We start from the raw sequence: 26,647 nt of genomic DNA, 5'->3' as shown, positions 1-26,647 counted from the left end.
TCTCATGACCCTTTTGTACTTCCCACAGTCTGTGCACTGCCTTTTTTTTTTTTTTTCTAAAGAAAAAACACAAGCGTTTTCTTTTGGCTTCACTGCTACTGTTCAAGCGTGCGGTATTTTTAAATACTCTTTTTTTTTTTTCTGGCCTGTTTTTTATTTTATTTTATTTTATTTATTTATTTATTTATTTTAATTTTTCCTCACAGCATCTGCTTTGTCCCTAAGCGTTTTCCCTTGGGCCTGCAGCCGGCCCTGACGTTGCTCAGCCTGCACACGTGTGAAGGCAGCCTCCTCCCGAGCGCTGAGCTGCCAGCCCGCGTACCTGGGCCTCTGCAGAGGACTCGCTGTCTAGCTTGAGGGGAGGCAAGGCACAGAAAATGCGATGCTTCCCAGTTCACTAACCCTCTAAAATGCTGTGCGAAGCCTGTGGAGCTGGGGGTTTCCGCTAGGAGCACTGTGGGAACGTAACCTCCTGTCATGTGGGGAGATAACACTGTCACCCTGCCACCTGACCTGCCTGTGGAGCAACGGAGTGCCCAGAGGCCTCCTTCTGTCCCCACCCAGGCTGCAAAGACCAGATTTGGAGTCTAAACACCAAAAGAGCAACGTTTCGGAGGAAGAAACAGTGCAGATCACCCCCTGCTGTTAACTACTCACCACTGTGTAAACCAAGAGAGAACAGACCCTTGGGATTTCCTGCCACAGGGCGGCAAAAGCCGCATCTGCCTCTGTATTTCTGATAAAATCTGAGGCACAGAAACTGCCCAGATGTACATTTCTGGGATTAAAACTCCAGCTGTGCAGATGAGGACGTGTACCTGTGCTGTGAACGTGCTCCCATTTCCCACCTGGGACGTGCAGATTTGTTCGACTCCATCCGCCCCGGCTGCATCTCAGCCCTGCCTGCTGATGTGTGTGCCTGTAATACTTCAGGACTGCGCTACAGCTGCAGTTTGTCTGTCTATCCATGTGAATCACCGGTGGATATTTTGGGTAGCTTCCTCCAGTCTGCAGCAAAGGCTGACGCTAGCTGCCCACGCAGTAGCGGGGCGAAAAAGATTAGGGGAACAGGCTGTGTCACGGAAAAGCCTGAGTGTTCCCTAAATCTCACATCATTCTTATTTTCTGACTTGGACAACAGTCTGACGGCTTCAGTGAACTGGAGGGAATGGTTCTGAGGTAAAGGAGGGAATGTGGCTACCAAAAAATCAAAACTCTTGTCAATTAATACCCTAAGAACTACCATCCTATAGGGCTGCCTGTAAGGTCTCTCCCTAGCCTACAGAAGTTTTATGGCCACCTTTTGACTTTTCCTAAGGAGATAAATTCCAATACTACCTAAAAGAGAATTGAGGTTGAAATTTAAAAATTGTGTGGGTGTCACTACTGCTATGGTAGTGACAAAAAAAAAAGAAGTGTTTTCTTATTCTACCTGCTGCTTCTCCTTGTGGGCTTGACCCTTTGGATGGCAGCCAGTTGGGGCATGAGTCTGGACACATGTTTTAGTATTGCTTTGTCTTTCCTTGCTGAGAGGAGGCAGGAGATGTAAGCAGTAAACTTCTCATGCCCTCCAAATGTCCTGTGATAGACAAAATCTACACAGTGGACAAAGTGAAACAAATTTCTCCCTGACACACATCTCTGCAACTCGCTGGCATCAAAACATGTAGCCAAAAATATTCAGTGATGCCTCAGGAGATTATAGTCATTTTAAAACTAGGTGGCTACACATTAACCACTGTCGTGGTAGCTTACTTTCTCCTCTGCTTTTTGAAGGCACATCTTTGCCAGAGGAGGGAAGTTCTCAATCAGAGAATGGAGTTACTGCTGTTGGTGTAGCTTAGGAACAGCCTTGTACACCAAAGCAGCATAATCTGTGTGTGCCACTGCACTGCTTATTCTTATTTGTGCAAAGTATGAACTCAAATGTTACACTGACAACATCTCATTGAAAAGGAGCTTCAGAGCTCCAGTCCTTTCTAGTCTGTAAGCCTCGATGTGAAATCACATTCAGCATCACATTGGTTGTGATGTAGTGTGTTGCTAACAAGAAATCGTACCAGGTCTGGTTCTCTCTTGGTGATTCATTAGAAGGCAGAACGACAGTTAACTTGACCAAAGGAAAGCTCAGGATGCACAAGAAGTACACATGTGCAGCATATTCACAGCTCATGTGAACACCAGACTCACACCAATACACAACATGGCAGCTTCATGCACAAATAACTAGGCTGGGCTTGGAGAGAGAACTCGTGATCGGGGAAGAGAATAAAGGAGTGTGTTAGAAAGAGTGTCACAGAAGCTGGGAGGGTGGTCTGTATTTTTGGTCTTACCATAGAGGAAGAGCATTGGGTATGTTCAGCTGGCTTTAAAGAAAGGCAGACAGAAATAAGCTGTAATAAGTCTCCAATCAAGAGCCCTAGTAAACTAGGTCTTGGCTAACACAGGAGCAACAAAATGGCAGAAGAGGGCAAAAGGGAGTGTGAAAGAAATGCACAAGAGGCTGGGCTCATTCCCTGGGATGCCCAGGATCAAAGCTGGCCGTGGCATTAGTAGGTACAACTCGCACTGAATTCAATGATGTGAGCTGTATCCACTAATACCACACACGAATTTGACCCAGATCTTCTGAGTGCTAGATATCCTGAATCCAGGCAGTGGAGGCACTGATACTGTTAAAATGTTTATTGTGTCACTACTACCAAGTTCAGTACAGGGGGCTGATTTAGCTCCTCAGCTCAGATCCAGGCAATGCCTGCATAGGGAGCAGCCAGCTTCTAGTGCATCAATCTGATCCGTAAACCCATAATATCCTGGTGCTAAAGCAACACTTTCTATCTATATACGCCTATTCCTCTACATATAGTTCTGGGTGATTACATTGTTGTTACTAAGAAAATGGGCTGGGACAGTGTAATTAGCTCTTGGCAACCCTTCAATACCCACCACTGGCTGTGGAAAGTGCATTGTTAAAGCTGGTTAGCGTGTTCTACCTTCACCCACCTCACACCAAAGCTCCAGGGACCCATCGGATACATCCTTTGAGGCCAAGCAGAACTGAACTGAGCCCCAGTCATCCCTGGAAGGGTTTAGTTGCTGCAAACACTCTGCCTGACACTCCCAGAATAACATCTGGGGCCACTTCCACTACTGAAAGCAATTCTTAAAAACACCCAAGGCAGCAAATACCTTTAAGTTTAAAAAGCAGAACTGAAAATTAAATAAAGGCAATGTTATCAGGAGTCCTTCAGTTCAATGGTAGTGTAATCCTTCAGGCTTAAACCTCTTTCATATGCCAAACTGGTCTGACATTACTTATTGTGACTACACTACCAACGCTGAACCTGATGTACTTCTTCTGCCAACAGCAAAAATCACCTCTAGTGCCATGTAGGACTCCCACAGTGTGCTTCTGCTCTCCAAGGACACTGTACAAAATAAGCTGGCACAATATTACCTAAATAAAAACTGTATGTTGGATGGTCAGCCTATTTGGTCATATAGGCAAATGAGACCAATTAAAACCCCACGCTATTCCTAACCATGCAGTATTTGTTTGGGTTAACTCATTGGTTGGTATTGTCAGCTTTCGTTGCTTTTATCCTTCTCTTTCATGTGCTTGCTCTTATGTTTTCTTTTCAGAAGAAACTTTCAGGCAAATGTTGGCCTGAATACCAAGTAAGGGAGCAGTGTCCATAGGGATGTTTCTTACAGATTTTGATTTTGTGTTGCTGGGCAAACCTCTCCTTTCCACCAGTGCATTTCTCTGCCCCATCTCCCTTCCTCTCTCTATGAGTTTTGCCAATCATCTTTTCTAACAGTAGGAGGATCCTTATTCTGCTGGCTGCTGCTTTCCTGGTACTAGGCACAAAGCTCCTTCAAGCTGACTGAAGGAAGTCAAATATTTTTCAGCACCTTTCAGGATCCAGCATCTTTCCTGGCTAACAGTGTCAGTGCATCTGTGACTGGTTGTCTGAAGAAGCCTTATAAGTTATTGTGGAATACTATACCTTAATTGTCACTTTGATATTCTTAGTATTTCATCAGAAAGGGAGGATAATAGTAACTTAACAGTAAAAAAAAAAATCTGTATAAAACAATATGGCTATGTAATGAGCTAAAACGCACTGTTGATATGAGATGCTCAACTTGGAGGAGTTGTCAACATGTTGAAAAACTAGGAGCCACTGTTAATCTTTGGCATTGCTAAGAAAGGGAAGTAGAGGTAGACTTACTCCACTCTTATTCCCTTAATTAACTGGCCTGTATTACAAGATGCAGTCAGATATGAAGCATATTATATCACTAGCTACAATAAAGGCTCAAAAGCAGTGCAGGAAAGTTTCTGCTAATGCTGACAGATGATAGTTGTACGAACTCAAGCAAAATGGGCAGAAGTTCTTAATACGCTTGTACTCATACAGTAGTTTGTGCATGATTATATGGGGGTGAGAGGAATTAATCCCCAGTTGTGTGGGTTGCTGAATACATTTTCTGATGTCCACAGTAATTTGAGAGAGGAGCCAAATCCTTCCATTTTCTATGAGTGCCAAAGAGTCACCATACAGACCTGAGCACAGTTATCTGAGAACTTCTTACCGGGACTTTAAAGTGTGGCCATTCCTAATAATAATATAGAGAGCTATTGCTAGATTTTCTGGGAATCTGTAACATTGCTAATGACGAGGGTATGCTAATTTTAGGACAAAGACGGGCACCTGGCACCTGAGAACTTAGTAGGTCACATTTGTTCACAGGGATAGAGACATGGTGATAGGTACTTGGATTTGAAGTTGGTGTCTATTGCCCCACTGAAGTGAATAGGATTTTATTTCTACTAATCTTAGAACAATGTACAAAAGCAAATCCTCATCTGTTTATTATATTTGAAGGAGGCTTTATAGAAGTAACACTACTTAACAGAAGGTGGCTTTGGTTGTACTATTTTACTTGCAACCACCTCTTCCTCTGCATGTGGTTCAATCGGCCACAGAAATTCATCTATTCTACCCTGTTCTTGTCATTTGGGGCACAAGTAGCATGCACATAACTGAATTAAGAGAGCAACAACACTAACAGTGAGATCAGCCAAGAGATGATGCTCTGAGCAATTTCTATCATAGAGAAAAGGGACCAGAATTAGATGTCACAAACACATAGTAAGACTGATATAGTCTTACTTGCAGGTTAAGAGGGGTAAGAGGAGAAATATCTGAGGCAGGATGATTTTTTTTTTTATTTTTATGTTACCATATTAAAAAGGTAACAGTTGTTAAGGAACAGAAGAGGTCAAGAAACAGAGAAGCAGGTACTAAAAGCCAAAGTAAAGATTGAGTAGGATGAAGTCTGAGGGATCCCTGAAGCACGTCTGGAAAGCTCCTCAGATTATTGTTGCCCACAGGTACCTCATTTTAACTATGCCCAGTGTGTGTCAGAGCACACATGGACACACTGCTTGAGCTGCTGCTCACCTGTTCACATTGTTAAAGCTCCTGCAGGCACAAAAATGAAAGGTACAGCTTATGCCCATCATGAATTCAGGATCCCAGGTAAGGAAGTTTCCAGAAAAGAAGACATGCTTATTCAAGAGACATACTTAAAATCTCAGAGGACACAGTTCAGAATAAGGTAACTGTTTTGTCTTCCTGCCAGTCTTGCTCTCTGGTTAACCAATAAAGAGTGCTCCACCTGGGTAGGTGGGATTGAGTCTTACTGATGGCTACTCCCAAAGAACATACCAATAGGGTACAGGGAGCATCAGTCTCCTGAACATCTACACTGACTCACATATGAGTCATATCTGATTATGCCACCAAGTCGAGGAAATATTGCTTAACAGAGGTAAGAGGATTGCTGTGTTTAGGGGCTTTCCAGATGCTGAATATAACACAAATGCTTTGAAACATAGGAGTGGATAACATTTGCACTCCAGGAGATCCAATTTCAATGTTTTAAGGGTGCTGTATAACAGTCAATATTGTACTACAAAATGCTGTTCTGTAATCCAGAACAAATTCTGTTTTTTTTTTTTTTTTTTTTTTTTTTTTTTTTTGAGAAGGGATAACTTGCATTCAGAGCCATAAAGACAGAAGCAAAAACATGAGCAAAAAGACTACAAGCTGTACCATCATGGTGGTATTGAAGCCCCTTGAAATAGACATGACTTTGAATATCTTCTGGATAGATCAAGATTTGGAAGATAATAATAAGGTGAGTTAATAATTTCAAATGAAAGTTTCAGTAGAAAAATCCTGAGAAGAGGCATAAATCCCTCCTTGTCCCTGTGGAACACTAGAGACGGAGGAATGCTTTGAGAGGTTTGAGCTCCCTGTTTTTTTTTTGTTTTGTTTTGTTTTGGGCTGGTTTGCTGACAACTATAGGTCTTTTCAAAGAATTAGCACCTAGAAACAGGGGACCTCCACTAGGTTGGTAATTAATAAATCCATGGAGGCTCCTTAACTACTCAGCAAGTATGTTTCAGTACTTGTAGGAGCGTGACTATCATTGGGATGACAGGCAGGTGGCATTCCTGTTACCAGCACTGTTGATGGGATTGATTTTTTACACCACTGGACACACTGAAGATGTTGAGCATAGCCTCTGTATGTGCTAAGAAGTTCATGCTGAATTTTCCCCTAGCTTTGAGCAGTAAAATTTCCTACTTTCTAGTAAGACTCATTCCATTTATGGGGAGGAATCTCTTTTTGTAATCCCGTGCAAGGCAGAATCCAATGTTAGGCCTGGCTTGATCTAGGGAACCTATAAGCATCTCGAATGCACAGAGTTACTATTGCTTTGTTTGCCACACTTGTCTCACTCAATACAGTGCTATAATGGCCACATTCTGATGTTGCTTGGTAGTCTTAGATTTGAAGAGATGAGACGAAATCTGTTCAGTACTTTAGCACCATGATATGGTAGAGCATCTTCATATGTCTCAAGAAAACAAGTTGTTCAGATGCTTATGTTGCCTTTTGCGACCAACAACTGCTAATGGGATTTCTCCACTGAGGACAACATAGCTTGCGGATGAAACTCTTTAGAGATCACTTGCAGTAGTTGGTTGTTGGTGACAGATGTTTCCTTGATTGGTGTTGAGGATTGGAGAATGAAAAGCTACCCATGAAGATGCTGTATCTGTTGGAAGCTTGTCCACTGGTTCTTCAGTGAGGAAGGGGGTGATAGGAGATTACCTCTTGCTTTTTTCTACTTCTTGCAGGAAGGATGCCTCTGAGAATCTGCACTGTAGAGTTCACGTGAGCAGGCTGCAGTGCTGTGTAACTCATTCACTGTTCTAGGATATCAGTCTTTTTGCACTCAAGTTCTTTGTATCTTGAAGTCCTCCAAGGCTGCTGCCTACCATAGCCATACTGCAGCTGGGACATTCTTGGACACAGAGAGAAGATGACCACATCATACAAACATGGATAAGATTTTGAGGGGAATTAAAAGCAGTGTCATTAGGGATAGCTGGTAGGCAACAGCACATTGATTTTGTTGCTGCAGGGAGTTAGAAAGAACTGAAGGATTGTTTCAGGTGGTTGGCCACTTTTATCTTGACTGGGTGTAGAGGCCACAAATAGGACAACTGCAAGCCAACAGCACTGCTATTCTGGGGATTTTTATTTGACTCACGGTGGTCACTTACAAGCAGAGACAGGATCTGCAAGGACATGAGCTTCAAGGAGAACAAGAATTTACTAGGCTACAGGAGAAGGAGAGATTTAGAATTTATCAGTGCCACAGAGATGTGATTAAAAACAAGCCACTAGACTTCCTCTTGTGTTTGTAGTGTCAAAAGGCTGAAGCAACTCAAGAGGCTGAGTAACACAACTCTTTGTGGAGAGAGAGAAAAAGTTAGGGTTTCAAAACAGGCTGGCTGCTGGCAGTACACCGCGGAGTTACCACAACCCCCCCAGAGTCATCTGTCTGCCACTGTTGTGTGTGGTTTTATTAACAAACACTCTAGAGATAATCTACCTGCCACCAAAGTCTGTGAAGTTATTATAAGGCCAGGCAGAAATGTGTCTGGTATTTCTCTGACAAGGAATACTATTGGACTGCAGATGGCATAATTCTCAATTCCCACAACCTTACAGTGAAACCAAATTATTAGCTGGAAAAAAAAAAAAAAAGCAAGGCAAGCTATTCAAATGCTGCACTCTTCCATTAAGTGTGCATTTCTTTGAGAATTTCTGGGAATATTTTGAATAAAACTAGACAGAATTATTTTCTTTGCTACAAAAATATTTTCTGTTAGAAGAATGCTGATGCTGAAATTGAAATGTTCTGTAGAAACATGTCAATTTTGAAAAAAAAAAACACATTTCAGAAATGTTAGTAAGACTGCAGCTCACATTTTATCCCCGCACTTTTCAATTTGAGTTTTCATTTCAATTAGAAATGTTATATAACTATGAAAATAATCAATCCTGGACTGAAGTGTTTTTACTTTACTGAAACAAATGTTTTGATTTTCCCCATCTACTTCTGCTAGAACGTTCTTTTACTGGAAATCGTGTAATTTTCCATTTGTATTCTATTTTAAAATTGAAAAGCATATTGGAATTACAAGATTTTGTGAAACAAAGGAAAAAAATCAAGCCTCCTCATAGCTCTAATTTGGGTGAAGCAACAGAGGGTTTTTGTATAATTTTCATATGTCGAGCTTTGTATTTAACATCTATTGGAAAAGGGCACCATCTTACAGGAAAACAGGGAATCATCATGTATGACACTGCCTTTGCTGGGGCAAATGTTGAACACCTTGCAGATTTCCCTGGGAAAAGCAATGTAACAGGCTTCAGACAGCTCTGCAGAAGAGACTAAGATCTCTTGCGCTAGGGGATTAAATTTTTCTTTGGTATAATGTGGGGAATTAGGAAAAATATGACACCTGCAATGAAGGTTATCGTTACATTTCTGCTGGCACTAGACCATGTGGGTCAACACTTATACAGGGCTAGCTCATGCAAATGCAACTATATATTATAGTTTCCACAAAACCTCAGATCCTGGGGAAGATATTAGCATCTCCAAGTGAACAAAAGCCTATTCCAAAAATAGTTAATAAGTTCAAGGTAACTTTTACCGCAAGCGAGTCTTGCAGCTATTGTGTGTGTGTTTTTTTTTTTTTCCTTCATTTCCTATGTATTCTAAGATTTTGAAATTCTAGAGCTTGCTTTTCTAATTAGCTTCAAATATGCAAATCATACCAATTTGAATAGCTTATTAATTAATTTCATATATATATATCCATGAAATTGTGAGACAGTAATCTTATGGTTTCAAGTGCTTAAGGTAAATATAAGGGAAGTCAATTGCATTAATTTGGTTATGCAAATTGCCTTAGATTGACAATTACTGGACCGTTAATGAAAGAGTCCCTTTTTATACAGCTGAAAGCCCTATTTTTTTCATGACTTTCAGAGGAAAAGCAGAACAATTGGTAAAGTATGTCTATGCAAATTATTCTTAATTTTCAGGATGTTTTAATAATCCTTCTCATTAGCTCTGGGTAAATGATGAGTTCAAGTCTTATGGTAATTAGGCCTAGGGGGTTGTTCCTGAGAAACAAGTAGATATTAAACGCTATCAGAGATGCAATGCTCATCTCCTGGCACAAGGACTGGTCTGACTCGGAGAGGCAGGTGCGGCTTGCCTGTGTATTATTATTTGCATTTTGTGGGACGGGGAGTCAAAGAAAGGCCTAGAACATACAGATAATGAAGGCTCTGAAGATAGTGAGCCATGAGGATAAATGTTGAAAGGCCAGCTGTGTGCAGGGTTTCCACGGATGGCAGTGAGGCTGCCCCAGCCCAAAGCATCCTGAAGGGATGACCTTGGGAGCAGACCAGACCACTGAGCAAGACGGAGACTGCAAGTGTGAAAACACGGAGTTCACAGGTCTCCAGCTTTCCTCTGCTCCATTACCATCAATGCCAATGGTTTCCTCATTGCTGTTTCTAAATAGTCCAGTGGGTCTCACTATCTTTCCTATGGCAAAACTAACATGGCTTTTAAACACCAAATTCATCACTCTGACGGAAAAGACAGTCTTCTTTTCCTCCACCCCTTTAGGAAGATTTATGTTCTCTCTTACATGGATCCTTTTTCCCTTTCTTTTTCTTTTTCATTGTCTGGGAGAGAGGAAGGAAAATCTGTGATGATGGTATTCCAAACGGAGCACAGCCTGGTTCTGGTTTTGGCTCGTTCCTAAGGACAGTTCATTTTATCTCCAGGTTCTCCCATCCCAAACACCCAGATAAATCCATCACCTCATCTTATTTGTAGCAGTGCTGTGAAAGCACTGCTGCTCTGGGGGACTGCAAGTAGAGTGAGGACTTCTGACATGGCTCGTCTGCCAAGGGTCTGGTAAGACCATGCCACTGATTTTGATCTTGAACTGAAAAATAAAAGACTGTTCAAAGCATTCGTATCAGACTTAGTTACTTTAAAGAGATGCTGTTGTGTACTGTAAAAGATGTGGCCTTTTCCATTCCTCATACGCCTTGCCTTGGAGAGGGTAATAGCAGCAGAGTTTGTCTCTGAGATGAATTTCCTGAGGAGCTTTCCTTGTCTCCAACACCTTGCAATACTCCACAGCACGGAAAACATGCGTATCATCTACTGGCTTCATATTCCTCGGGCAATGATGATCTGATGAATTAAGCAAATTCCTAGAAGCAAGTCCATCTTCTGTCACAGCTGTGCTTGTCTTCTGTGCACTCAGCATTTGAGCCACTTCTTCTACTGCTCTTTGTTAATTATTTATTTATTAGCTGATAGGATTGCATGGTGTGGGAAGAGGATTAGGAAGAAGAAATGAAGAATAGATTGAAACGTGATGCTCTCTGCATAATGGTGTCATGGGGGTTTCTCTGAGCAGCCTCAACTGCATATGTGAGAAAGGTGGAGACCTTCACGGTCTCCATCTGTGAAAAGGTTTGCTGGAAGCTCAGTATGAAGGGTTGGTTTACTGAGGTGTGCTTGGCAGGAATGCATGAATCCAGTCAGCTGCATCTTTACAACTCCTGTGCAACCGATGGAAAATTACGCCAGTGGTGTTAGGGACAGAAGTAGACCTGTGGTTTGCAGCAAAATCTCCAGTTCCTTCAAATGGTAACTCTTCTGTGCACTAACAGAGACAGATGCAGGCTAGATCACGTGTAGGTTTTCCTGAGGAGGAAGGCAGACAGTCTACCAGCTCCAAGACGCGGCATTGTTGCCAGGATCCTTCCTTTGGCAAGCCCAAAGGCTCTTGGACAGGGTGAAGATGAAAGACCAAGTTATGCTCTGATGAAGGTGCTGAAAGAAACTGCACATCCCATTGACACCAGGAGAAAACCCAATTCACCTTTGTTCAAATGCAACAGGACTGTGCACTGCAAGAGCCAGTGGATACAGGTAAAAGGGCACTCCCTGTTATGTCTGAGTAATGAATCTCTGCTCAAGGGATGCTGGCCAGAGACACCAGCAGCCCAAAGAGAGAGTTTGTTATGGACCATTTTCATCTGAGATTTGTAGCAGTTAGTATTTAATTCACAGGCTGCGCCTTTTCATTGCCTTTTCAATTAGAAAGTTATTTAATGTTGATGCAGAACATGCAATTTCCTAGAAATGTGGTGCTTTCAGAGGCATACTAGATCCCTGTATGTTAATGTGTGGTACAATAGAGCCTGTGAACCATTCTGGGATTGGAAATGCCAATCACAGGCATTATCAGAGCATTTTACAGGTGGTCATATGGAGATTGCAGCTAGCTGTTAAAAAACTACTGAGAAACATTTTTTGTTCTGCACCTCTTTCCAAGAACAGATGATTATTGATTTTATGAATTTGTCAGTTAAAAAAAATAGTAGGGATGGTTTGGATGAAATGCAATGCTCACTGTATGTGATTTACTATGTTCAAGTCTGAGCAAACAGATGAGACTCAAAATCCCAAGCTCCAAATATCAATTTGTTTCAGTGTCTTTGTATTAACAAGTGCTTCTTTATTGCTGAGGCATCTTTGCTGTCATGTCTGTTCAGCTTAGGAAAAGAAAACACTTGAACTGGCTGTGGGTGAAGCAGATTTTCTCCTAGTCACTCAGACAAGGCTCAGCAGATAGCACCAATGACTGGCATCTCCCAGGTTAAAAATGGATTTTGAGACAAAAGACTGGGATGGGACCAGCTGGGATGTCCCACTGCTCTGCGACATGGTCAGGTTTACTAGTAATTAGAGCCAGACAGACATTTTTGGCTATCAGTCTCCTGACCATAAGCAGCAACCCAGCGTAAACAGCGAGGTCATCTGGATGCAGCTGGGAATGGGTCCCATTTAGCAGATGTCTAGGAAGATATATAAAGCAGAAGTCATTTTGTTGGCACGTTGTGCCAGACAGTCCCCATGAAGAACAGACCAGTGAGGGAAGGTAAGAGCACAGCTATTTTAAAAACAGTTGTCTAGTGAGAAATAAAAAAAACAACACCACCCTTATGTTTGTCTGGTTGGTACATATGAGCGTGCACGGAAGGGTGTGGGAGCTAAAAGGGTGTTATATTGTCTACATTAGAAAGAGTAAAACTAGTTTAGGTATGTTTACCCTCGATTACAAATCTGGCTGGGAGGTCACATTCTCTTGCCTACCAGCCAAAAAACACAGTGACAGCTTTATATAATGGGAACCTCAAAAATTCCTGTTGATCTGGGCATTTGGGTGTGCAGAATGGTACCCATCACCATGCTGAACTGCTGCCGCGTGCCTGGCACAAAAACTCTCACAAGGGGCAACAGCCTCTCCTCTGGACTGATGGTATCTTGGCTGAAGAAAAACAGGGAAAATCACTGATACTGTAGGCAGAAGGGAAATAATTACTGCCTTAATGAAAACTAATCCCAGTGCTCCTGAGAATGGGAAACGTGACCTCTGCTACCCAACATTTTACCTAAATCTGGGGAAAGTAGCAGGTTAAAAGATTAAGGAACACATAAACACATAAAGAGCTTGGTTCTTTTTTTTTCTTTTTTTTTTTTTTCTTCTCCCATCACCTTCGCTGCTTTCATTGCAACTGGCAGTGCAATCTGGAACCAGTTAGCAGATCTCTAGCTATGCATAATAGTAAGAGATAGTGCACGCAATGAGGTCTTGGAGAACTGATGTTAAAAGCTCTTGTAAATTGGATGAAAACCAGAAGCTTTTACAGCAAAACTGAATGAGTAAGATACAGGGGATTGTGCAGCCTTTAGTACTGCAATCTGTATATGCAGATCAGCAATGCTGGAAAATTCCTTGGGTGTTCTAACCAAAGTAGCTTTTAGAAGAAGGAGAATAAAATGCCAGAAAGCATCTTTCACTGCTTCAAGAAATTGCCTTAGATGAGAAAACTAGCTGGATCTGAACTCAGCCAAGCACCTTTTTGAACATCTAGCTTATGGTGCTTATGACATGAGTATACTAAGAGATGATCTAAGGAGTCAGAGATTTTCTGTGGTTTCATTGAAAGATACAATCTCTATGAGAGTTCAGGCAAAGTTAAAAGAAACTTCTTATACGCAAAAGGAATGATTTATCCTGGCTAGCAAACCAATGGAAAATATAATGAGTTTGGGGTAGTTCTAATGTTATTTACTATTTTTTTCTTTTGAGCATTTTAACTAGCTTTGTAGAAAAGCATATTGGCATTAAAAGGAAAATGAAATATAAGCATATCATATTGCATATGCTGATACCAGAATATTGTATTTTTTTTTAAAGTGATGTGATAGAAAAATTACAAGAAAAGATAAATATTTGTCAGAAAATCTGGATATATCTTTTTGAAGAGCTCTTTACACTTAAATACATCTGCCACACACTTACGTCACCATTGAGCCAACAGAGGACAAGGCCTCTAGTACTTTGTGTTCCACCATTAGCTCTTATCGCTATTGTAACACTAACTTGCAGTCAAATATGAAATCAGGACTCCTTCCCTAAAAGCTTTAAAACCCACAAATGTTTTGGATATGTGAAAGCCTGCAGTAATTAAAAGCACGACCCAGTCCCCAGTGCAGCCAATGAGACATGGTGCCCCACCGTTTTCAAGTGAACATTTTCACTCAGAAAGATTCCAGACAGGATTGTGCATCAGGCCTCACAACTATAGGGCTATCTAACTTTCCTTTTACTGCTTTTACATTTATATTACAAGGATTTGTCCTCCCATGTTCTGCATCTTCTGTTTCTCATATTTTAATTAACTAGCTTGTGTGTGGTTATATTTACACAGCAAGGCAAACTTAATTTTATGCTACTCTTATAAGCAGCGTTAAAATATGTCCTGATTATTCCATCCACCTGGAATAATGTTTGAAGCAAGTATAACTAGAAGTTTTGTGGAAATCACAGTATTGAGGTATTTCCTCAAAACTGGGTCATAAGGAGAGTCTTTCAAAGTGGGAACTACATGCTTTATTCTTGCTGTGCATTGCTAAGATTGGTAGTCACTAGTAACAGCTTGAATACTCAGGTAAACTGAGGAAGGAGCCATTGGCATTCACTACTCCCTTTTCTGCAAAAAACACACATTTTTATCTTTTTGCCCATATTTCATATTGATTTTTTTTTTTAAACAGGAGTTACACAGTTACCAAAAACAGTCTTTTGAAGGGGCAAATCATATTATAAACTCTGGAAATGCACTCAGAAAACCAACATTTTTTAATACAAAGGAAAACAAAAGGCCCCATCTTCATGAAAAAATACATAAATAAAAACAAAATGACCTTGTTCAAACATGGTTGTGGTCAGACAGTCTCACGATGCTTCCTTCTCACCAACACAGGGTGAAAAATAGGCATTGGAATTGTTGGCTAGACATGGAAGGTGGTCAAATTTTAATTGACGTAAGTGTAATTTAGGGAAGAGCTGAGGGCACCTTTCTTGATGCTCACCAGAGGCAAAACAAAGCACTGTGCACCAGCGTTTGCCACTGCTACAGCTCACAACCATGCTTAAACCTGGCTTCCTTCACAGAGAAGCTGGGGCCACGGTGGTGCGTTACCTGCATTACTCTAGTGATAAAGAACACCACCAGACATTAAAAAAGGCAAACCCGATCCCCCCACCCCCAATCCATTCCATCAGTAGTTTTCCCCAAAACAAAACAGGTCATATATACATACATATACACGCACACAGGGATAGCTCAGGACTACATACAACTTCTAGGATGGCAGCAGTAAGGGTATGACAACACGGATGTCAAAAGAAGCCGCTGTGCTTCTCCAGCCCTTTGCTACATAATTTGGAGGCCTCTGCTACCCAGATGGCATTTGGGAGAGAGGGAGGGAAGGAGAGAGGGAAGGCGATCTTTTCTGCCTTTTCCAAAAGGCAAATGAACTTGCAGGTTCTAGAAACTATTTTGTGTCTGGTGGCAGCTGACGGCCAAAATCTGAGCAGCAAAGGGCGTGGAAGCGAAGAGAACCAGACAGGCAGAGACAGAAAGACAGACAGACAGACGCAGCGACAGAGATGAATGCCAGTCCCAACTGAGGTGCAGGCTAGATGTATGTCGTCCTTCCACCGATCCTTGCTCCCATTGCGGGGTGTGTGTGTGTACAGGACCGTGTCACTGGGGCTGCCTGCTCCAGGCCTTGCGCAGGCCGAACGCCCTGCGGCAGTTCTGCCTGGATAAGGACTGCAGGGTTAGAGCCACTGGTTCTCTGCCTTCAGACACATTGATTGAGGGTGAAAATGAACTCGTGAGGTTTAGTGTGGCTGGAGACGAGGGAGAGGAAAGCAAGGGAGAAAAGGAAGAAAGGAGGGGGGCGGGTTAAAAGGGAAGAGTGCAGGAGAAGGTGATAAGGAGACTTAAATATAGGCTGTCAGATATTCCAAAGAATGGGAGCAGGAGCCCATGACAAATCATATGAAGCCTCTTGACACCAAAAGCAGGATGACTGTAAGGAAAGGCCTCATGCGTCTGGTTTAAGCCAGAGCTATTTTACTTCAGAAATAAAAGAGACTAACGGGAAAATCAATGTACAGGTCTCCAAGTATCCTTGGGATCTGAACACCCTTCCTGGCCTTACTTCACCAGTAGTCAGGAATCAACAAAACTGCAGCCCTCGGATGACCTCCTACCAGCAATTTGGAAACTTCTTCAGAAATGCGATATATAAAGTATTCAGCCCTCATGAACCTGATGCACAAACCACTAGGCCTGGGCACAACAGACCTGACCAGCATTTTCCAAGGGAAGGAATACAGCAAGAAGGGTTTTGGACCTCTCTAACCTTCTTCATAGGGCTGCAATTTCCTGAAACCCCTAGGTACTAAATCTCCCAGATGCCACCATGGATCAGGTCACACACAATGTAGTACCTTCGTGTTTTCTCCTCCTAAAACCTCATTAAAAAAAACAACCAACCAACCAACCAAACAAAAAAAAACCAAAAAACTATTTCTATTGACCCTGGGACCTGACACAATGCTTTCCAGAAAACACGTACTGCTTCAACAAGAGGGCAACGTACCCAGGGAAATACTCCATTATTTCACACAAGTCAGCAATTCCCTATCCCTGGTAGTGCTAATCTTGCACCCGTGCTCACCCCTGGCTCTTGTCACATCTGCTGTATCACACTGGGTACCTGTCATGCATACTTCTTCCTCTGTACATCCTCCAGCATCCACAGACACACTCAAAACACATGAGTACTTTTATGGCCACTGAGTAGCACAGGTGGGATGTATACCAGTCCGATGTTTTGGCTCAGTCATCCTCATACATTCCCAGACATGCACAGCTGACATACACAGAGGTACCCGTACATGCAGACACACTCAGAAGCACTGGCAGAACCCCTCAGCAGCAGGCTCACAGGTAGGCACAATCCCTCCCTCCCCAACATCCTTTCAAGACAGACAGACAGAATCAAACACACGACATCCCCACAGTCACTGGCATCCACGCTGGTGCTCTGGAGACACGCATGCTCCCACCCGACCATGCCTCTGTAACTCACACATCTGCACAGGAGCTGCCTGCTGCAGACTCAGCTGGCAGGAACCCATCCAACTCAGGAGGCGCTTCTATGAGCATTGCTTTGGTGGCAAAGATTCAGCCACAGCGAGTCTTTGGTCTGACACAGGCAGGAGAAAGGATGAAGGAAAACGGACCCTATTGACCAGAAAGGTGTTGGCTCCTCTCTCCAGCTGAGAGGAAGGACACTGCATTAGCGGCTTTCTCAGTGGCTCAGGGTCTGGTCATTTTTCTCTCATCACTTCGGGCACAGTAGTGCAGAGCACAAATCAAACTTGATTCCCCCTCTGACACAGCACAACAAATTAGAATGAGAAACTTTCTTTGCCTGGAGGAGGGGACAGCAGGCTGTCAGTCAGCTTCACAGCACTGAACTCTGGGCTGTGTCTGCTGATGTGGAAAGGAAGGAAATGCAAGCCTGTGCTTGGGGCTACTTCTGGGATGATATATTCCAAACTTGCTGTCTTTTATTCAACTCCTGTAACATTTTCACTCCTATTATTGTTATAATAGATAGTAATCATTTTTTATCACCATAATGTTTTCCTCTGAGGAACTTAAAGTGTTTTGGAAACAGTAACGGCAATATTTTCTTAACTGAGGGAATAATAACAATCTCCAATTTACTGATAGGGAGACTGAGGCATAGGGATCTAGGCAGAGCCCAAGGAATGCAACCCACAGACCCACAGGCTCTACCTCCCAGGCCCCATATATTACATCATCTTTAAATTTATTACCCAAACATCATGCTTGGTCTTAGCACTTAGAGAGAGTTGAAGCATGGTAATGGGCCTCTTTTTTTTTTTTTTTTTTTTTTTTTTAATATCAGATTAACACCCTCTCCTTAATTTACAGAAAATTCTCAGAACTCTTCATTTTGTGGCTAGGAAGTTAGATGCACAGTGCTTACTGACAAGCAAAGTTATGAAAATGTAATTGTGGAGCAAGATTGAAAATAAAGCAATTTACAAGTGACTTTGGCAGAAACTGCATCACTCACTGAAATTTTCATATCTGCCAGATCTTAACCCGTGCTTTGCACATTATCAGTGGTGTGAGATTCATCTCTGTGTGTCTGTGGGGCTGGCTGGAGGGACCTGGGAGGTGTTCCCAAGTTGCTGTAACCAAGTGGGCCTAATGTGATGCAATTGGACTTACCATTCAGGTGTTAAAAGTGAGGGCTCCCCAAAGGACTGAGAAGTGCTGAAGACAACCTGGGGACCTGCCTGATCAGTACATACCTTCTCACTCTGTGTAAATGCACAGCCATGCTAACAAACATATGCTGAGTTTGACATGCAAGTCTACACTCACCCACAGGCATGCAGATGAGCATGCCTGCATACAGAAGACTTTCAGATATAAACACCCACCCATGAACAAATCAGACTTGCACATTAGGACAGCCACAATGGCTCAGAAAACATGTTCATACACTCAGTTATATACAAAACAACTCATGTGTTTCCACCAGCAACCGTTCACAACACATACACATGTGCTTGCATACACACACTCTTTCACATACAAACATGTTCATGTCTGTACGCTCTCCTATGGATTTGTAGCCCATACACAGGCATCCAGACACATTCAGGAACATGTACCACAACCAACAGAGTACACACACAAAGACCCACACATGCACACTCACATATATCTTAATGAAGGTTTTGGTCTGGGAAATTCCTTTTCAAGAAACAGAAATAATTGTCAAAAGGAATAAAGGGGAACTGCAAAATAGATGCAAACGCGTACCTACACACACACTGCAGTGCCTGTCAGTCAGGGTTCCCATCACAACTACAGCTGTGGCAGCTCAGCACCAGCTGGGCATGCTTGCTCTCAGTGCAGATGTCTGATGAACCTCATAGAGATTCCTGTCAGACTAACCTGTGCCAGGTGTCTCTGTCTTTGCTGACTGACCTCAAAGAAAGCTGTCCCTTAGCTCCAAGAGCAGCACCTTCCAGAACACTACCACAAACGTCTGTCAGCTTCTAATGCATTGGGCAGAACATCTTACCTGCACCTGACCAGGCTAAACATCTCCAATTAGTGGAGTTTGTTGGCATTTTTTTTTTTTCCAGACTCCAGGTCTACTGGAACAAGACAAGACAGTGTACAGAAACACAGTGCAGGGTTTGCTCAAACCCACAAACAGCAAGAAAGCAACAAGCTCCTGAGGAGAAGGGGAGAAGTGTATCTGATAAACTGCCTCACACTGCTTGGGAAGATGACAACTGTCCATCCAAGATGGGCTGCTACTTCCAAAGCCCATCTGCCACAGATGTAACATATCAAGTGCTGCTAGCAGGAAGGGAATCTGACAGGACAAACCAACATACAATACATTCTCTTATTCAATAAGGGTTATAAGTGCAAAGGGTTTTCAAAACATTTCAGAACAAACTCCATCCATAGCTGCTGCTTATTTATCAGTGCATCAAAAGATTGTGCAATTTTTTAGTAACAAACGTTAGAAACTAGTAGCAAAGGATTTGCCTAGATAAAAAGAGAAGATTTAAACATGCCAGGTAACAAAAAGACGTGTGCAGAAATCTGTAAAAACTGTATAGAAGGAAAGGATTCTTTAGAGGAAACACAGGGACCATTATGAAATTCTGTTCATAAACCCTATTAAAAGAGTCAGGGCCTCTCCTGCTGCCTCCTCAGCTAAGACAGGCATTGGGAGTTTAGACAGAGGCACACCCTCATTCTTCCCAGACATCCGTAACCAGACACCGGATTCTGGGCTTCGGTTGACATGAACTTGAATTTTGACTGGGAATGGAAAAGAGAGGGAGTCTTGCCAGTGGAAATTAAACACACTAGTATGGATAGCCCTGGAGACTGAAGATCTGAACATAGCACAATTAGCAGCAATGCGACCTTCTTGACAAAATGCCAAGCTTGAGTGTGACTTATCTTGCTTAACTTTAATGTCTGAGAGCTGGGCGTCTAGACAAACCTAACAAACCTAGACAATCTTGAGTCACTGGATGGGCACCTCCAGAAAGCAATTCATTTCCCCTGTCATAGGTGGAGAGGAATCAGTTGGCCTGGGAAGGTGTTTCTCTCCACAAACTGCAGAAGGAAGCCTGGGTGACAGTCATCCTCTCAGATGACTAGATTTTAACGGGATGTATATCAAAGTGATTTAAACCATGATATAGGAAGTTCTTTAATTTATACAAAATAACTGTGAATTTCTTCAAAAGAATCCATTAGATTTTCCTGCCATCAGGTTGCCAAGAGAAGTTGTGGATGCCCCATCCCTGGAGGTGTTCAAGGCCAGGCTGGTTGGGGCCTTGGCCAACCTGATCTAGTGGGTGGCATCCCTGCCTACAGTAGAGGGCTTGGAGTCAGATGATCTTTAAGGTCCCTTCCAACCCAAGCCAATTTACGATTCTATGATAGGCCCCCGTTAATTTGGAAAAAGGAAAGTATTTCTCTCCTTTCTACTTGGAAGTCTTTTCTATGGACTCAAATACAAGGAGACTCGGGAAAATCTTGCTGATGTTTAGGGTAATTCATCTCCTATTAGCTGTAGTTATTTCCTCACCTACCATGCACAGTTCTGCCTGTGTGGATGACAACTGAGCATTTCCACAGTCTGAAGGCTACTAGCAGGTTCCCTGTTTAGTTTTCTTGTTCCAAGCGTGGAATAAAAAGACTTTTATGCTATTCTATTAAATCAACAGCTTAGACCTGCTGATCATTGTTAATTTCCCTCTACAAATTTGGCCCAATCCTAATCTCTCTCTAGTAAAAGGGTAACCAATACTGTTTCCAACATTCTGGGTGAAATTAGAACAGAAAGTAGGACACTTAAGAGATGCAAAAAAAAAGTATTAAAAAAAATTAAATGTTGCAGTTAGAAACTATCTTCTATTCTCAAAAGACAAGAAAAATCTGTCAAATTAAATATTTAATTCATTCAATATTTCATTTAATTTCTTTAAGAATTAAAAACAAAAAAACAAGGAAGTTGAACAGAAGTTAAAATAGAACCAAAATATGAAAACATTTTGTTTGAGAAGATCAAAGCAAGGCATTTTGACTTTTCCAAATTGTTGTCTACATTTTCTCCTAAAGACAGCACTGAGTGAAAACTGCTGTCACTTTTCTGCTTGTGATGGATTGCCTCTACAGTACACAACAATTCCAAGCTGGAATATTTATTCAACACTAACATCATTCTGCAAATTGATGATTGATTTGCTCTTCATTAACATCTTTAGAGCAATTTTCTTTCGATCTTGCTACTTTCCTGTCTTTACTAAGCTGGATTTTGTAAAATATTTTTGCCTGTGCTCATAATGTCAGCGGGTCCTTTGTAGTCTTTCTTTTGGGAATCTTTGTACGTCCTGCCTGTCCTTTGTCTATTTATTCAGTAATTCTATACCCATCCACCTCCAAAGAAAGAGGAAAAAGCTTGCCTGATGTGATTTATTCCCTTGAACACCAGCTGTTCGTTTCAGTCTCCATGGCTCATTCAATCCTTCACCTGTCTGCTGAGATGGGCACCTCTGGGGCCAATCAGTGTCAGTTGTTCTGGTGGAGTTCGTGAGATGGAGCAAACCAAACTGGGCTGAAACTCTGGTACTTTGTTTTTCTTTGGGCTTTCTGTTCTGTTTTTAATTATTTTTTCCAAATTAGAAACTAAACATTATGAGCAGGATCCTCTAAACAGAGGTGATTTGGTCTATATTTCTTTTGGAGGAAGCCTGGGTGAGGAGGCACCAGGAGGATTGTTGGTTTGGTTCCCGCAGTTCCACCTCGAAAGAACTGACCTTTAGATCTCTATGGGGTGGAGAGTATTGAACTGCCATGGGAAGCAAAGCATAACACTGGGTAGACCAAAGTGCTGGCCTGGGACTTTTCTGGAAGCTTCCCATGGCAAAAATAGCTTTTTCACTTACGCTCCACATTTCCCATCACTTTTCCTGCTATACAGTTTAATTCATGCCAGGCGGATTATGAAGGGAAGAGAATGATGCAACAGTCAAAAAGTCCTTTAAGTCGTTCCAAAAATTAAAAGAGAATAAAAACAAAACAAAACTAAATAAAAAGAGAGAGCTTCAAAACTAAACAAAAAAAACCTCTGAAAACAAACTCAAAAGAAAGGAGAAAGGGGGAGGAAAAATAAAGAACCCGGGAAAGACAAATGAATGTTAGAGCAGGCACGATCATGGACAGACGCCAGCTACTTACGTTCACCTCGGTGATTGCTATATCAACAATGCTACCCACAACAATCAAGGCGTCAAATGTATTCCATGCATCACAGAAATAGTGCTGCATGTGGCAGAGAAGCCAAGGAAAGAGAAAGAGAGAGAAAGGAAGAGAGAGAAAGAATGAGAGAGAAAGAGAGAGAGGGAGAGAGAGAAAGGGAGAGGGAGAAAAGAGGGAAAAAAAGGAAAAAGTAAAATAAATTAAAATAAAAAACAAAATAAAACAAAACAAAGCATGAAAGAGGGAGAGAAGAGGAAAAAAATAAGAAAAGAAAGAGGTTACGTGGGCATATTAAATAGTCTCTTACCACTCTACAGTATTGGTTGCTCAAACCTCTGTAACGTTTCACATGATGGAGGGTATCAACAAAAGCCTGGTTAGTCAGAAAGTTACTCTCAAGCATGTCTACCTTTTGGAGGGAAAAAAAGCACACACACCCCAAACTCTGTGCGCTTTCACCAGTCACAGCCTTGGGGCGAGCTATGACAAGTGAAAAAGAAGGAGGCGTTTCCCCCCCTCCTTTTTTTTTCCCTGGGAGAAGGAGAAGGACGACGGCAAGTTCAATAAAAGCATGACTAGAGGGAAAAAAAATCAGAAAAAAAAAGAGAAAGAAAGAAAGAAAGAGAGAAGGAACAGCAGAGGAGGAGGAGGTGGTGGTATCCTGGGGAGGGTAGAGTAATACTCACATTAGTTTCACTGAGAATGACGTCTATAATGCTGCCAATTACGATGAGGAAGTCAAAAACATTCCAAGGATCACTAAAGTAACCCTACATAAGGAAGGGGCAGGCAGGATGGGGATTAAAAAGGAATGTTAGACAGACAAAAACAGTTCAAAATTACCATTAGAATTACTGCCCTGATACCTCAAGGGGTTTTCCTCTTAAGTCTATTTGCTGCTTCTTAAGCTGTAGCCCAGTCCTGGCATCCCTGACTTGTGTGAGCAGCCCCTATCCAGCCAACGTGATCCCAGGCCAGATACCCCTCTACTCTGATTCTGAGATGGGGGAAAAGGGGAAGCCATGTAGATGACTTTGAGCATGGCTTCTCTCAGTAGTAGGGGTTGCAGGTCCAGATCCTCCAGACATCTCTAATTCCTAGCAACACAGCTCCCTTCCACATCTTGTTCAAGTTTGGCTGAGGGAAGAGGGCAGGGATGGTGTCATACTGTTTTCTCAAAAAAAGACTCCCCTTTTGCCAGGGTGAATATTAATTCACCAGTCTGCATTCCAGATACACTGCCCTGTGCTGGTGCTGAGAACAGGCAGGTGCTGTGGCACGACAGAGCAGAGGGCACAATCAAGCTGGGGAAGTGCTGTTGAAACCTTACAGGTTGTCACCTTTATCTTTACCCAGCCACAAGAAGTATTACGACAGCCATTAGCTTAATGGTTTACTAATGGTCTTCTATTACTAATGCATTTTTTTTTGTCATAAAACTACAGAGCAGGACTGGTATTTGTGTTACTCTGAAAGCACATCTGCACCACAAAATGAAAGTGTGAATGTAGCCCGTGATGGTGCATACCACTAGGAAAGGGTAAGGATGGGAGCAAAGTCGGTTTTAACATGTGCTCTGAGTGAGACCCGTTGCTCGCTCACTCTACAAACAGTGCCACAGCATCACTGTGACATTAGCTGTATAGGATGAGCTATGGCAGGTCTGCTAGCACATGCTAAACTCATACCTTCACATTACCGTGCAAAATTACTTTGAGGGCTACCTCAAACATCTCATCGTCCTAAGCTAATCAGCACTGCTTGTCTTCCCCAGCCTGCATGGTTTTTGGCTGGATGATTCATAAGGATGCAGGACCTTTTGAGGAAAGGTCCTGTTCAGCCTGGAAGGTGAATTTCTATACATAAACTTCCTGTCCAACTTAATGTCATGAGCAAAGAAAATGTGTCTTAGCCCACTGAACACCTGTGCCAAGCTCTCCCCTTGTTCTACAATCCTAAAAGGAGGTAAGAATACAAAATCCTCTGTGCTCCTTTTGTGTTTTGGTTTTGTGAGCACAGGCTACTCTGACCTCTCTGTTTCCCAGCTGCAGCATGTCTCCAGTGAGACTGAACCCAAGTTGCACTGCTCCTGCTATTCTTAGCCAGAGAGTCAGGTCATGGGTAAAGTGCGAGTCTGTGTTCCCAGGCAGTGTGTAGAAAGCAAAAAGGAGAAAAGAAAAAGAATCCCAGTACTGGCACTGCATAAACCAGGCTTGGGAACCTTAAAATACTCCAGGCTCAACCATTACACGGAGCAGGCACGGGCAAAAAGTGTCTTTCTAAACTCTGAAACACTGCCTACCAGGATGCTCTGAGGCTCACAGTTATTTGAGTGGGGCTGGGAATAAAAAAAAAAAAAAAAAAAAGGCAGAGAAAGCCACTGCCCATGTGATTCCACAGCAGTAAAAGGAGCTGACAGAAAGGACTTTGAAGTCTTCTCAATACCAGGAAAAAAAAAAAATCTTTAGCCTGCAATCTGAAATCGGCAAATCTTAGCAGATCTACACTGGGAGGAATAATCATCCCATGACTACTCATTACTACACAATTAGCTACAACAGGGAAGAAGGAAACAGGAGCAAAAGCAAATTCAGAGAATATTATTATTCAGCGTCCAGCCTAGAAAATACACAACAAATATTAGAATGAATTCAGCAGTGATGTCCAGCATCGTTAGCAACCAGATGGACCTGGAATAAAACTGTAATTAGACTTCACCAAGAGGAAGGGGAGGGAGAGAACAGCAGATTAAATTGTAGAGGCAAACGCATTTTGAATAAATAAGGGACAGACACAGATCATACAGAGTTGCAAAAAGTGCCTTTGCAGCCTGATGCGACCTTGGCAGAGAAGACACTCGGAGGATCAAAGAGAATGGAGTAGAAAACAGACCCAATCCTCCTGCCCCATTCATGTGTGCATTCCTGCTGAAGGCAATGGCACGGCTTACATGCCAAATTAATACAGGCATTGAATAGCATGGCTATCTCCCTTTCCTTCTCAAATTGAACGGTTTGGGAACTACTAAGGATTTCCCAAACAACTCCAAAAAAATAGAGTTTGCTTTTGGGCAGCTGCAAGGGTGGGGATCCAAGACACGTTGGTCATGCGTTTCCCATGAAAATGATGACTCTACTTTAAAATTTGTGGTGATGGATACGTGGTTATTTTTACTATTTTTATAATAATTGGCATCATACTGTAAAAAATAATTTGGGGGTAACCAAATTCACAGTTTCTTTTTACGGAGAAACTTTGGACATAAAGCCCAACAGCCATTGCAGCTGTTAAACCAGCATTTGCTGCTGGTGCAAAACCCAGGCAACAAGCAGCAGAGAATCCTGTCCTCAGATGACCACTGCAACCAGTGAATTCAGCATTGCTCCCAGTTGCAGTAATGTAACCTCACCAGAAGCAATGACATTGCATTAACATAGTTGGCACATCTCAGGAGAGATTCAGGCCTGGAAAGAAAATGTCCCTTTTTCATTGCTATCACAAATAGCTGCTTTGGAGTTTTGTGAGACCACAGCGTATCTGGAGTCACTGCTAAATTCTGTGGAGTTTCTCCAGATTTACACTGTGAGCTCTTTCCCCTGGGATGCTCTGCTGAGTCTCATCAGCCAGCTCCTCACTTGAAAGTCATGGGCTGGCCTGCTCTGGGGTCACAGGAAGACCAGCACCATCGCATGTTACTGTGTGGCTGTGAGGTGGACTCAGAGAGCTCTCCTCTTCCTCCTGTACCTCTTAGCTGAATGATCAAGAGGAACCACGGATATGAATGCAGTTTTACTCAACCCCACATCCAATGTGCTAGTGTTGAATTAAAGAAACACATGAATTTTAAAACCTTCCTTTCCTCCTCACCTGCTCCCTCTGTTTCAAACAGAAGGGTGAAAAACAGGAAGATGTTATTCACAGTAAGAGAGCTTAAAGAAAACAGAGAACATAGATGCTTCATTTGTGTGCAAGGTAGTGGAATCCTTCCTAAAACACTACCCTCTTTGGAGACATTCACCTACAAATGGCCATTACTCAGGTTTGATTCAGACCTCATAATCTTGTCAGGAGTTATGAGCACATATTAAGAGTGAATTACACCCCTGCCCCGGGGACTTGCTTCTTGTGACCTCAAAGTACCTCACTGGAGCATACCAGGGTGGCTAATGACAGACAAGCTGAATGAAGGGAGAGCTTTCCCTCTAGTAAAGAGGTTGTATTTCCAAAGGATTTTTCCCACCAGAAAGTTCTGTGTACTTTTCCCAAGGGGAAGGAGGTCTGACTGGAAATGAATTGATGGCACTGTTTGTTTTTGCAGTACAGGAATTTAGAGTGCAATACCATATTTTACCCTTAAAGGGAGACACTTCACCCTGATTTAGCTGTATAATTTCATG

The 26,647-nt window shown here is 42.4% G+C and overlaps 1 protein-coding gene across 47 annotated transcripts in view; it reads right to left on the bottom strand.

Annotated features, from left to right (window-relative positions):
* CACNA1C (calcium voltage-gated channel subunit alpha1 C) overlaps positions 1 to 26,647 on the bottom strand; it is a 476,569-nt gene that overhangs the window by 33,817 nt on the left and 416,105 nt on the right. For 25 of the 47 annotated variants that reach the window (XM_072039966.1, XM_027463178.3, XM_027463107.3 and 22 more), the window contains 2 exons: positions 22,230 to 22,313; positions 2,334 to 2,366 (listed from right to left, as the gene is read on the bottom strand). In XM_072039966.1, coding sequence (XP_071896067.1) covers positions 2,334 to 2,366; positions 22,230 to 22,313 — 117 coding nt within the window. Of the gene's footprint in view, positions 1 to 2,333; positions 2,367 to 22,229; positions 22,314 to 22,936; positions 23,021 to 26,647 lie in introns of all 47 variants that reach the window. The other 22 variants (XM_072039979.1, XM_027463118.3, XM_027463184.3 and 19 more) reach the window with 4 other exon arrangements.

The sequence above is a fragment of the Anas platyrhynchos genome, chromosome 1 (genome assembly GCF_047663525.1).
Source record: "Anas platyrhynchos isolate ZD024472 breed Pekin duck chromosome 1, IASCAAS_PekinDuck_T2T, whole genome shotgun sequence".
In the NCBI taxonomy this organism is placed as follows: domain Eukaryota; kingdom Metazoa; phylum Chordata; class Aves; order Anseriformes; family Anatidae; genus Anas; species Anas platyrhynchos.
This window is presented reverse-complemented; position numbering and strand designations above follow the sequence as displayed.